The sequence below is a fragment of the Bos javanicus genome, chromosome 27, assembly GCF_032452875.1.
Source record: "Bos javanicus breed banteng chromosome 27, ARS-OSU_banteng_1.0, whole genome shotgun sequence".
In the NCBI taxonomy this organism is placed as follows: domain Eukaryota; kingdom Metazoa; phylum Chordata; class Mammalia; order Artiodactyla; family Bovidae; genus Bos; species Bos javanicus.
This window is the reverse complement of record NC_083894.1, coordinates 7,087,601-7,101,029: the sequence shown is the minus strand read 5'-3', so window position 1 is coordinate 7,101,029 and position 13,429 is coordinate 7,087,601. Positions and strand designations below refer to the sequence as shown.

The window sequence follows — 13,429 nt, the reverse complement described above, 5'->3', positions numbered from 1 at the left end:
GACCCCATAGACTGTAGCCTGCCAGGCTCCTCTGACCATGGGGATTCTCCAGGCAAGAATACTGAAGTGGGTTGCCATGCCCTCCTCTAGGGCATCTTCCCAAACCACGGATCAAACCAGGTCTCCCACATAGGAGGCAGATTCTTTACCATCCTAGCCACCAGGATGCCTGTCAATTAACCAATACAGCCTACCATGTTTTCTTTAAATTAATGTTTCCATAGCATATCTGTCAGCTCAACAGTAAAGAATCTGCCTGAGATGCAGAGACATGGTTTTGATCCCTGGGTCAGGGAGTTTCCCCAGAAGAGGGCATGGCAACACACTGCAGTAATCTTGACTGGATGATTCCATGGGGTTCTCAAGAGTGTTGGACATGACTGAGAGTCTAAACAATGACCACAGCATATCTGTTTCCATCATTTCATTTTAAATCCACTTGCCTTTATATTTGATGTCTCAAGTGGGTTTTTTATAGTTAGTTTATATCTGATTCTTGTTTTGTTTGTTTTGTTTGTTTGTTTGTTTTACTGAAATGACCATCTCTCTCCTTAAGATAGTGTCTAGAATCTTAGCATCAGACTTTATCCCATCAAGCTGAGCCAAAATTCCATCTAGTATAATAGACTTCATTTTTCAGTTTTTCAGAGCAGTTTTAGAATTGAATGAAAAGCACAGAGTTTTTAGGCAGGCTACACAGGCAGGCTACAGTCCATGGGGTCACAAAGGGTCAGCACCTCCACAGTCCACAGAGTAGCAGAGTCGGACACAACTGCAGTGACTTAGCACACAGGCACACACCCCTTATCCCAATGCCCATTGCTGGTTTTCTGTCCAGAAGTGAAGATGCCTGCACTCTCTGAACTTTGACCCTACTCTCCTCGACTCAGAAGGATTGTTGGTCTGTTTGGGTTCTTGTTGCCTGAGCTTTAGGCCTGGAAATCTGTCGAGGCTGGAGATGTCATAAGTCTCACTTCACTTGTTTTCTTTTCGTTTTTTATAAATGGTTAAGCACATAACATTTAATTAGCAAATTCATTAATTTGGCTGTCTTGGACCTTAATCATGGCAGGCAGGATCTTAGTTGTGGCATGTGGGATCTAGTTCCCCGACCAGGGGTGGACCCAGGCCCCCTGCGTTGGGAGCACAGAATCCCAGCCACCAGACCACCCTCACCTCACTTGTTTTCTTCTCTCCTCAATTACAGTCCTGTACTGCTTGTGCCAGAGTCTGAATCAGTAGTTTTGCAGGATTTGCCTGGTTCCTTAGTTGTGTACTGTAGGAGGGCAGTATACAGTCCCATCACAGTGCATTTTTTTTTTTTAATGCTGAATTCTGGGGTCCAAGCTCATGTCTTTGAGGGCATGCCCTTTCTTCCTGAGATACTCAGGTAAACCACTCCCCTCACCTCAGCAACATTCCTGTTCTCTCCTGGAGCTGCATGTTCCTGAATGACTAAAGCCCCTTGCTTTAGTTATGCTGAAGATCCCAGTCTCTTCGAGCTTTCCTGTGATTTTCCTGCATGTTTCAGGGGCAGTGATGCAGGTTCTATGAGCAGGTTTCCGTCACTCTGGCTCATTTTGCTTCCCTCACTTTCCCTCCTATCCTCTTTCTATATCCTCAGCCTGTCTCATCTTGTGGAGGGAAAACTGCTAAAGGAGAGGTAACCCAGCTCCAAGGTAGTGTAGATGGTGGCTCCAGTGAGCTGCCTGTACCACCTCATTTATTTTACCCAGCAGCTTCAGCGGGAGGTAAGACCTTAGAAACAGGAGCTCTGTCCACTCTGCTCAGAGGGGCTCAGGGGTGGAAGTCTCCTCTGATGGACCATGGGAGGAAGGAAGCAATGGAAACCACGTGGCTGCCAGTCATCAGGGCTTCCCAGAGACCCACCATCATCACCCAAGGTCTCCGGGGAAGCTCTTCCCTGAGCCCTGCCATCTCTGGGACTGGCTGCCTCCTGAGACTCCCCGGCTCCCCAGTCCTCTGCCCACCACCAACCCCCACTCCAGGCTTCCCAGCCCTGGCATTTGGGGCTGCCCTTCTTGCTCTGTGTTTCTTAGCTTCTGTTCATTTCTCCCACCAGCTGTGTCTCTGTGTGTGTGTTACTGCAGGGTTGCAAAAACACGTTGTCCACATCATGCTAACGCAATCTCAGCTGCAGTCTGTTGGTCAAGTTTTGGTGAAGAAACTGAAATTTTCCACAACTGTCTTGTGTCTGTTTCCTTGGGGGGTGGGGGGGGGTGGGGGCAGTATGTTCTCCAAAGGTTCTGCAACCCAGGAAAAGTTACTTCAGAGTGTAGACACCCACAGACCATTCCTGAGGGGCTTTCTGCGGGTATCTCCCATCTTTTTCTTCTTCATTTGTCCACATTTGGTTGTGAGTCAGTCAGGGTTCTCCACAGACATAACCCATTTCTTTAAGGAATCATCTCACACCTTTATGAAAGTAAGTCCCAAACAAACAAACGTTTTGGCAAGTCCCCAAACAAACAAACAGATCCAGTGCCAGTGCGGTAGACCAGCAGGACTCAGGGAGGAGCTGATGCTGGAGTTCAAATCTGAAGCTGGCTGCTGACAGAATTCCTTCCCTTTGGGGGGAAGTCAGTCTTTGTTCAGGCCTTCAACTGATTGGATGAGGCCCACCCATGACACACAGGGGTAATAATAACCTGCTTTACCAAAGTCCACTGATTTAAACGTAGGTCTCATTTCCAAACATCCTCACAGGAACATCCAGAATGACGTCTGGCCAAATATCCGGGCAGCAAGGCCCAGCCGCGTCCGTACCTGAGATGAAGCACCACAGGGAGGTTCTCAGATTCGCTCTTCTCTGTCTTGTCTCCCTTTTCCTCACAGTGTGGGTTTCCAGCCGTTAGAAGCTTTGAGATGGACAGCATTTGTGGTCCTGTAGAGGTGAGGGGACACATGGGAGTGGTCCTCCATCCCTCCTGTCTGGCCCATTTACCCATTTTAAAATGAGACCTAAAGGGCTCTTTTTATTACAAACCCTGCATTTTGTCTTTGCCAATTTTCAATTGAGGCAGAGCTTGCACAGAGTGAGGAGCACAGATCCTGAGTGTCCAGCTGGAACCAGCATCCCTGTCAAATTATGGGATGGCTCCATCCAGCCCCAAGTGACCTTGACCCCCTCCCCTCCTCCTCTCCAACCCTCTCATGCTCATCTTGTCTGCAGAACTCTGTGGAATCTTGGTGAGGAGGTCAGGACACATTCTCAGCAGTGCAAGGACCTCCAGCTTTGTATTCCAGTAGTTCTGATAAGTTCCCATAGTGTAATGTCAGTAGTTCTCAACTAACATGGTTTTACATTGTAGTTTACCTTTAAATAACATTTACCCTCATCTTCACTGAATGGTGGGCATTAGTCCCTTGGACTACAAGGAGATCCAACCAGTCAATCCTAAGGGAAATCAACCCAGAATATTCATTGGAAGCCTAATACTGAAGCTCCAATGCTTTGTCCACCTGATGCAAAGAGCCAACTCATTGGGAAAGACCCTGATCCTTGGAAAGATTGAGGGCACAAGAAGGAGGTGGTAGAGGATGAGATGGTTGGATGGCATCACAGTCTCATGGACATGAATTTGAGCAAACTCCGGAAGATAGTGAAGGACAGAGGAGCCTGGAGTGCTGCAATCCATGGGGTCACAGAGTTAGACATGACTGGGAAAGCAACTGAACAATAACAAGAACACCAACAGTGACCTCTGGGAGGGGGAAGGGACCACGAACTTGTCTGTGTTTGGCTCCTGACAGGTACTCCATAAAGTCTGTTTCCTCAGTGACTATGGAGCCAATACTGAGAACCAAGGAGGGCTTGGTCGTTTACTGGGCTCAGATTATGCATGTGGCCTCTGCAGCAGGGAGCTGGAGGCACCACTGGGGTGGCAAAGGGAGCCCAGGGTGTCCTGCATTATTTTCTGCTATTCTCAGCCTGTGAATCACCAGTGTTGTGGACAGACTGCCCCTTGTGGGTCTGATGCACTCAGGAAGGTCTGAAAAAAGAAAAAAAATAGAGGCTTTTTGCTTACGAGACCTAAAACTTAACAGCACACTCTCCCTACCATGGTGTTAGGTAGGGAGAGAATGCATGGGGGGCCTAGGCTTTTCCTTTTGTTCAGGTATAGTGTTGGGGATCTGGGATTTCAAGGATGCTGCTGCTGCTGCTAAGTCGCATCAATCATGTCCGAACTCTGTGTGAGCCTTAGAAGGCAGCCCACCAGGCTCCCCCGTCCCTGGGATTTTCCAGGCAAGAATACTAGAGTGGTTTGCCAGTGTATTCTCCATTCAAGGATGCACTATTGGTGAATTTAAAACATACGATGGAGAATTTAAAGTGTAGGAAGAGAAACCAACAAACAATTGACCCAAATGGTCAGTTAAAGAAATCAACCAAGGTGTCTAAAACAAAGGAGCCTGGGGAGGTGGCCTGGCCCTTCCTCTGGCGTTTTCTGGAGTTCTGTGAGTCAGTCTAGCAAATCATCCAACCTGAAGCGGGTGGTACTGGGATTCCTGAGTTTGTAGCCAAGTCGGGCAGAAGTGTGGGGGAGCTGGGGACACAAGAGTTGGCATCTGAGGTGGGGACAGTCTTGTGGAACTGGGATCATACCTGTTAGGTTGCCCCTCCTTTTGGGGTGGTTAGTGTCAGAACTGAGCTGAAGCCCTGGACACACAGTTGCTGTCAAGAAAGGAAAACACACAAACAAAACCCTCTCAGCCAGGACCTGTGAACCCTCTGAAATCTCAGTGTTAAGCAACCGCTCTCGACTTCCACCTCCTGTCTTTCTGGCTCAACCCTTTTTAGATGAAGAACCTAGAATCCTTGACCTGATGTGGCTAAGCCCCTTCCCACGCCCCCGGATTCAACCTGTTTTCAGGATGCCTCATGCACAGTGGATCCTGTCTCCCCACGGGCCCTGCTTGGACGCCTCCTTCCCCTCCGCTTGCCTTCACTCCCCACGACTGCTTCACGCAGCACCTCCTCCAAAGCTCCTGTCAGCTCCCCACGCCCACTCTCAGCTGAGAGACATCATGCCAGGTTTTCAAAGAAAATCAAAGCAACCAGAAGTGAATTTCCCCAGTTGTGGCCCCCAGGTGTGTACACGTCTGTGCCCACGTGTGGCATGGGATTCTCTCCAAGCTCCCTGGACACCTTCCTGTCTCTTCTCCCTGCTCCCCTTTCCCAGTCCCCACCACCTCCTTTTTCTTTCAGTATCTTTGGAGAGATTCTGAGTGGTTTCTGTTTCATGATGGCTCATCTTTGTCCAGGTGAAATATTCCTGTGATATTTTTCTTAATTTATTGTATTTAACTGCTTGCTTTATACTGATTTTGTTTGTTTTTTAATTTGTTCTGGCTCTTAGCTGTTGCATGCAGAATTTTTAGTTGTGACACGTGAACTCAGTTGTGGCATGTGGAATCTAGTTCCCTGTCCATGGATCGAACCTGTGCCCCAACATTCTGAGCTCAGAGTCTTAACCACCTGACCTCCAGGGCTGTCCCTGTACAATCTACTTTAAAGAGGTTTTGTAAGGGGTAGACAGAATTGGGTTCCAGGCTACAGGGATTTCTTCCTATGATGAATGATTGTTACTATGAATACCTTCTTTCAATGGGTAACCAATGAGAATAACACAAATGGACCATCCCCAATCTCAGAACCAGATTCACAACTGCTGCCTCCTAAGCAGACTGCTTCCTACCAGTGTGGCGCTTCATGTGATGGTTAAGTTAGCACATCTCTTCTACTTCCTGAAGCTGAGCTTCCTGTGTTATACAGCAGCTTCCCACTAGCTAGCTGTTTTATATATGGTGGGTTTATAACAGTCCTTTACCTTCACTTCCTGAATCCAGTCTATATACAGCTACTGAGTTATTTCCAGATTACAAACTTGACAATGTTGTTTTCTCATTTAAAGTCCTTCAGTTTCTTCTCTTTGCTTACAAGACAAATTCAAATATCCAAACCTGAGTCTACATATCCTACAGTGTTTCCTTTTTCTTTAGCCAAAGGACACATGACTTCCCAAATTCACACTGCAATCCATACCTTTCTATCTTTGCCTATGATCTTCCTTTTTCCAGGACTGGCTTCACCACTGTGTGTGTGTCTGCCTCATAAATACTGACTCATCCCTTAGACCATAAATCAAAAACTGACCTCACAGCAAAGATTTCTCAGCCTCTACCCCTGCTGCCACCCCCACACCATAGGAACAGGAACAGCCCTTCCTTCCTTTAAGACCCCTCCTCCTCACTGCAGTGAATAGTGATGAACTATTACAGTGTGGATCTGTTTGATCCAGTTGAAAGCCCCTGCCATTCTGGGAGCACATTTTGCTCATTTTGTACCTGATTCTGCCTAGAAACTGGAAATCGTAGGAGCAGAGGAAATGCGTCTCAGGAAGAATGGTGCTGAGCCAAGCTGCCCTGTGCCTGGAAAGGGGGCCAGGAGAGTGCTAGAAACTGAGAACCAGGTGATGCCCAAAGGGACCCATCTGACTGTTTCCTATCTTGGTGTAATTTCTCTCACTTGAGTGCTTTGCCCAGAAACTTCAAGGATGTTAGATTACTATACTCATGTAACATGAAACAGGAGGATAAGCCTACATTCTGAGTAACTTACTTCCTTTTATTAAGCAGGAGGGACAAACATATTTTCCCCAGAGGCAGATAATTTGGCTTTTACTTAGTGCAGGAAGTATCTTTTTGCTAAGAAACCATTCAGCAGAGCCTACTGTCAGCAGGTGCGAGCCCTGGGCTCTGATGCTGTAGCATCTCAGAGTTGGAGGGACCTAAGTGATCATCGCATTTTCCAGATGAGAAAACTAAGGTCCAGAAAAGAGAGGGTACTTCCCAGGGGTCCAGAGGCAAGTGGCATCTCTGGAGCCACAGCCCCGGTTTCCTGACTCTAAAATTGGTGTTTTCTCAGTTAATCTTAAGACTCATTAATGACACTCTTTCATGGAGGAAATGTCTAGAGTTCTGAATAATAATCAGAAGAGAAATCAGAAAATAAAAGAAGATTAAAAAGGTGAAATTAAGCAATGTTGTGCTATTTCCTTTTATGGACACTTCTTAATATTATTGTCAACGTATTTTTGTCATTTTCAACCTAAATCATTTTTTGTCTCCCTATTTCAAATGCACCTGATGAAGCACCCTCCACAGACCAAGGTACTGAAGACCCCAAGAGTCTTCACCTCTTCTCAGCTGAGTTCGTAACTTCCCTGCCCCTGCCCCCTGCTTGCCTGCTGATGCGATGGTTAAAGCGCACGTCTAGCTATGATTTACAGTGTTGTCTCCCCAGACAGATTTTCTCTCTTTTTCTTGCTGGCATGCCGCCCTATTTCTTCTTGATTTCCTCCCTTCTGCAGGGGGATCTGACCATCTGAGCCCTAAGGCCGTGCCACGGTGTCACAGAGAGCTGTTCTCCACCTTCTATCCCCTCCTGTCCTCAGTGTTCTGGCACTGCAGCGCTTGGACCCTCCAACACCCTCCACTCGCCCAGCAGCTCAGCTCTCAGGGTGTCTGCGGTGACTGGCTCCCTGAGCTTGCTGAGAGGCAGGGGCAGTGATGAGTCCCCCGCATTTTGCAGCCTCGCTTTCCCTCCAGTCTCTGCCAATGAGCCAGGCCTGGGTACAGAGGCCCCGGGCGTCAGGCGCTGGCCCTTGGGTCCCTGCCAGAAGGCACCGCGTGTCCGCAGGTGCCCACTCAGTGATTTCTCTGGTTCACTAGCGCCCAGTGATGGGAACACGGCGGGCCATCAGGGCGCCTCCAGGAACAGGCCCTGGAGGACGAAGGAGGCTCCTCAGGCCCTGCTGCCTACAGGAGAGAGAGAAGGTGAGTGAGCGAAGCTGAGGGCCTGGGCGGATGGGTCTGGGCTGCGGGGACCCCAGGCGGGAGCCCGAGGACCAAGCGAGCGGCCGTCCTCCCCCAGTCCCCGCTCTGCGTCGGGCCCCCGCGCCTCTCGGAATCGTCTGGAGCCACGCACCTCAGAATCGAGGGGCCCTGGGGGTCAGCTCACCCAGCTGTGGCATCTCGCCTACGAGGGCGCGGAGACTGCGCGAAGGGACGTGACCTGTAGTCGGAGGCGGAGCCGGGACCGGAGCCCGGGTCCAAAGCCTCGGTCCAGCGTCATCTTTCCACACGACATCCCAGAGGTGTCTGAGGCTGCTTCTGAGGGAGCGAGGGGGCTGCGGGATGGGACACGCGCGCTGGCGGGCCCCAGCTTTGCATCCAGCCGGGGCTCAGTCCTCCTGACCTCGGTGTGGTCCTGCTCCCCGCGGAGGGAACGGCCGCTCGAGGTCGCCCCCCGGAGGCTGTCTGAGGCCGCAGGGAGGGTCCTGGGGCAGTCTGCACGGAGAGGGTCCTGGGGCGCTCTGCACAAAGCTGCGTGGTGCCGCCCAACGCCCGACACACTTCCGGGCGCAACCGACGCTCATGGCGGCCGACCACGGCCCAAGACCCAAAGCCGCCCGTGCGCAAGTGGGATGGTGCCTCCCCCAGACCAACCAGAGCGTCGGGATCTTGAAGGGTCCCTTCTTGTTCTCACTGGAAGCAGGACCCCGAGACTGGAGTGTGTGCAGAGTCGGGCAGGACGGGGGCCGGGGTTCCTGAGCCCCTGATTCAGGAGCCATGAGTGAGGCCCCTCGGGGTCCAGCGCAGAAGGCGTGGGAGCCCGGGCTCAGATGGGAGAAGTCTGGGCACAGACGAAGAAGGAGAAGAATCCCACGTTTCTATGGTTCTGTCAAAGGTGCTTCCTGTTTCAGCAAGGAAAGATGAATAGAAAAATGGGTAAAATCTAAGAGATAAAAATAACCAAAAAACATTTAAAAAATATTCAAACTCAAACAATTTTTTTAATATATTAAAACAAAAAAGAAAATACTCCTTCATTCAATTTGGAAAAATTGAAAAAATTCTTAAAACTACTAGTAATGGGAATATTGACTGTCAAATATACTTTTTAACATTGTCAGTAAGAGGATAAAGTGGTACAACAGTTTCTAGCATGGGCAATTGGGAAAAACCCATTAAAACTTGAAAAATGCATATATGTATATATATATATATATATATATATGGAGATTCCACTTGTAGGAATTTATACAAAAGTAAGTGTTAAATAAATTTCTCAAGATATATATATATATATATATATATATATATATATATATATATAGTCATACAAATTTATGAGGCAAATTCATTTGAACAGATATAAAATTTTTCCAAGATAATATTTAAGTGGTAAAAACACATTGGAATTGAGTGTGAAGTAAGATTCTATGTTTTAAATTAAAAATAAATATTTACACAATTTCATTTGCAAAGGAAAAGAGCTGAAATATTCTGAATTGTAGGTAGTAGTTATAACTGAAGGGTGTGCCTATGGGTTTTTAAAAAACCTTTCATTTCTGCATTTACTTATGACCTGAAATTTTGTGTGTTTTTAGCTGAAACTTCCTGATGTGTATTAATTTTTTATAATCAGAAAAACTGTGATAGATTTAAATGAAAGTAAACATTAAAATTAAAATCCTAGAAATAATTGGGCATATTTCTCCACTAATTTTTAACCAATACAAACTCTTTCTTCCTTTAACGTGGATTCTCTGCTACTGCTACTGCTACTGCTAAGTCACTTCAGTCGTGTCCAACTCTGTGCAACCCCATAGACGGCAGCCCACCAGGCTCCTCTGTCCCTGGGATTCTCCAGGCGAGAACACTGGAGTGGGTTGCCATTTCCTTTTCCAATGCATGAAAGTGAAAAGTGAAAGTAAAGTCGCCCAGTCGTGTCCGACCCTCAGTGACCCCATGGACCCTTCCAGGCTCCTCCATCCATGGGATTTTCTATGCAAGAGTACTGGAGTGGGGTGCGATTGCCTTCTCCAGTGGATTCTCTAGGAAGATTATAACCCACCACCATTCTGGATTTTCCTTTCAAGTAGCCCTGAAGATCCAATCAACTGGGCTCTAAATCTTTTCTAAGGAACCTCCTCACCCACAAGGGGCTGCTGGCCTTACCCTCCTTTTGTGACAGCTGGACTCCCGCCCTACCACTGGCTTTGGATGCTCCAGCCTCTGCCTCACGGGGACGCCGCCTCCACAGATGTGGGCACAGGAGGGCCTCAACCCCAGATCTGAAACCCCAGGTCTAAGCAAACCCAAGGCGAGCGACAGCTGGGGCTCAGAGAGCAAGAAAGGACAGAGCAGTCACACTCCTCCTGCTGATGCAGGTGCAGGGCCCTGGGGTAGGAGGTTGTGTCTACTCTGGTCCTGGAGGCCCTGAGCTCCTTGGACTTGTGATTGTGTCCTTGATCCTTCCCACCAGGCCTTCTAGGACCTCCGTTCCGGGACAATGAGGCTCCTCCGTGTTGTCCTCACCACTCTCTCGATCCTCTTCCAGGTACTGCCTGGTAAATACCAGCCACGAAGCCCTTTCTTATCATTACTTGGTTTTTCCTTCCCTAAGTCAACCATCATCAGAAAGTAAAGCTTGACAGAGCTACTAATAGGTCACTTCCACACTCAAAAGTAGGCATTGAGTGATTAGAGAATTCTTTCCAAAGCATGTTGTTGTGTCTTCATGACCTTAACGTCTTATTGGTGGTAAACTTCTCCCTCCTCCCAATTCCCTGGAATAATCTAGATGATTTGTGAACTAAGTCAGTTGAATCACTTGGCTGGTATAACCCAGTATGAGACAAACTTCCTTTATTCAAGCCCAGACCGGAGACCTCTTGCCACCTGTCACGGTGTGACCTTGAGTTCCACTGGACAAGGCTTCCATCTGACAAGCCTATGAGAGCTGGGTGGGTTTTGCATGATGGGGAGGTGGGGTGACTGGTGAGGCATATGGGGCAGTGGTTACTGACCCTGCAGTTAACACCCAGTGTTCCTGTGGCAGGAAGGGTATGTGTGTATATATATATATATATATATATATATTTTTTTTTTTTTTTTTGGCTGTGCTGGGTCTTCGTTGCTGCATGGGCTTTTCTCTAGTTTTGGAGAGCACAGGCTACTCTCCAGTTGCAGGGCACAGGTTTCTCGTTGCAGGGGCTTCTCACTGTGGAGTCTGGGCTCCGGAGCACAGGCTCACGGTGGTGTCTCAGGGGCTTAGTTGCTCCCACACGTGGGATCTTCTCGAACCAGGTTCATCAGCAACACTGACATCTTACATCAGAACAGACAGTGAGGGATATGAGGGGGATGTTTGCTATTGGTGTTTAGCTGGGAAAGAAGGGGATCCCAGTCAGATGGTGAGACCCCCAGATTTCCTCATGGGACTTCCACGAGGCTTCATATAAATGTCTTTTCCTTTTCCAGACAGCACTAGGGTGCTCAATTTTGAAAGACCCTGCCATCTTCGGGGTGGAATCCACCTGAAGCAAGGGACACCGAGCTGTGAGGCCTTCAGAGGACCCTGCCAGGCATTCACTGTTTGCTGCAAAATAAAGCCTAGCTGATGGAGGCAGCCCAGCTGAGGAACCAGGCGAGAGACCCTGAGCAGGTCTCCTCTTGTGCAAATAAAAGCAGACAGTTCTCATATCTACACAATCGAGTGTTTTATCATTAGGACTGATGTTGTTTTCCATGGCAGGGTAGGCAGTGGGAGGGAGACAGTTATTATGCTTTAAATTCTTACCGTGAAAATTCCATGGACAGAGGAACCTGACAGGCTACAGTCCATGGGGTTGCAAAGAGTTCTGCATGACTGAACACAAATGTTGCAACAGTGTTTTCATTCACAGAGCAAATGTGACTCTTAAGCCACTTCGGCCAGAGGCTGGAGTCCTGAGAGAGGTGCGATCATGCGGTGTCTTCCTTGTTCACGTGTCTTGTCCAAGGTGTGGCCCCGTCTGTAGTTTGCTGAGTAGGCTGCCTCTCCATACAGGTGTCACTCTCCTCCCTCTGGGGAGGGAACAGGCCTTGACAGGACCACAGCTCTCTGCAGTTTACAGAGCAGGTTTAGGGTGGGAGGAGGGAGATAGGATGCACAGTGCCCAGGAAGCGGGGGACAAAGAGGAAGGACAAAAGACACAAACATTCTTCCAAAACCTGAACAATATCACGGGAAAGAGAGTGTGACTGGCATTGCGGTGATGTGACGAGGACCACTTCTATAACTGGGTCCCAATCAGTGATGAGTGGGCTTCCCTGGTGGCTCAGATGGTAAAGAATCTGCCTGCTATGAAGGAGACCCAGGTTTCATCTCTGGGTTGGACAGAACCCCTGGAGGAGGAGACAGCAATCCACTCTAGTATTCTTGCCTAGGAAATCCCATGGACAGAGGAGCCTGGTGGGCTACAGTTCATGGGGTCGGGAAGAGTCAGACACCACTGAGCAACTAACACTTTCATTTGACTTTCAATCATGAATAATTAAAGAAAATTCAGAACAGGTTAGCAGATGAACAACCAGTGTACTGTTTCTGGCTTCTTTGTTTTGCCTCAGGTTTTATTTTTTTTAATTCCTCAGCCAAAGTCACATATTTCAAGCCTCAGCATCATCATAAATTATAATAACTGGTAATGAAAGTCACTGTGTTGTTCTTTATAAAAATTATCCTGCTTATTCTTGCAGGTTTTCCATTTACAGGGAATTTTAAAATCAGCTTGGTCAATATAAAAATATTTTTAAATCTTAATTTCTAGATTATCACTAGTGTATGGAATGTCATAAGCCAATTTATCATTTTTTTAAAATGTTTAATAATTTTCGCTGGATTCTAATCCTTGAGGAAGGAGACAAGTAGAACAGCCTGCAGTAATAAAGAATTCAGTATCAGAGTCAGATTCCTGATTCCAACTTTAATTTAACCACATACAAACTCGAACACCACACTGAATATCTCTAGTCTTATTTTTTCCCCATGGATACCATTAGGGATGATATTAGCATTGGTATAAGGTAAGACTAGTTTACTTCTGGTTGTAGGAAGGCCATCATAATCACATTCAATACGCTTCACTTGGTGGGTTCTGATTAATTGCATAAATGTAGGATGAGTAATCAGTCATCATCTTGAGATGAGAGGGAAAATACAAGAATTCTTGAGTCAGTCACTCTGATGACATTTGTTACAGAAAAATGCTTCATTCAGAATAAAGGGGATTATTTCTTATGAGAAGCCCAAGATTTTCTGGGTGAGAAAAAACTGAAATCTCACCCCCAGCTGCTGAGACTTAAGTTAGGGACGGCTCAGCCAAAGCCCGGAGACAGAGGAGAGAAACAGCAGGTTAAGGAAAACCAGGAGAAGGGTGCCTGGATGTCTGTTAGCATCACTAATGCCATCTTGGGCTCATGCAGCTCCCACCGTCCTTCTGCTGACCCTGCCCGGAACTGGCCTGTGCAGTGAATCACGTCTCTGTCTTCAGGGGCTTGTAGTTAATAGATATTGTTT

General features: G+C 47.7%; 1 protein-coding gene across 1 annotated transcript; it reads left to right on the top strand.

Moving 5' to 3' along the window:
- The first annotated feature begins 4,083 nt into the window (after window positions 1-4,083).
- LOC133239762 (uncharacterized) lies at window positions 4,084-11,583 on the top strand. The gene is made up of 4 exons (XM_061404026.1): window positions 4,084-4,093; window positions 7,441-7,860; window positions 10,355-10,429; window positions 11,353-11,583. The coding sequence occupies exons 1-4, from the start codon at window positions 4,084-4,086 to the stop codon at window positions 11,490-11,492; spliced, it is 645 nt and encodes a 214-aa protein (XP_061260010.1). The 3' UTR covers window positions 11,493-11,583.
- Window positions 11,584-13,429: the final 1,846 nt, after the last annotated feature.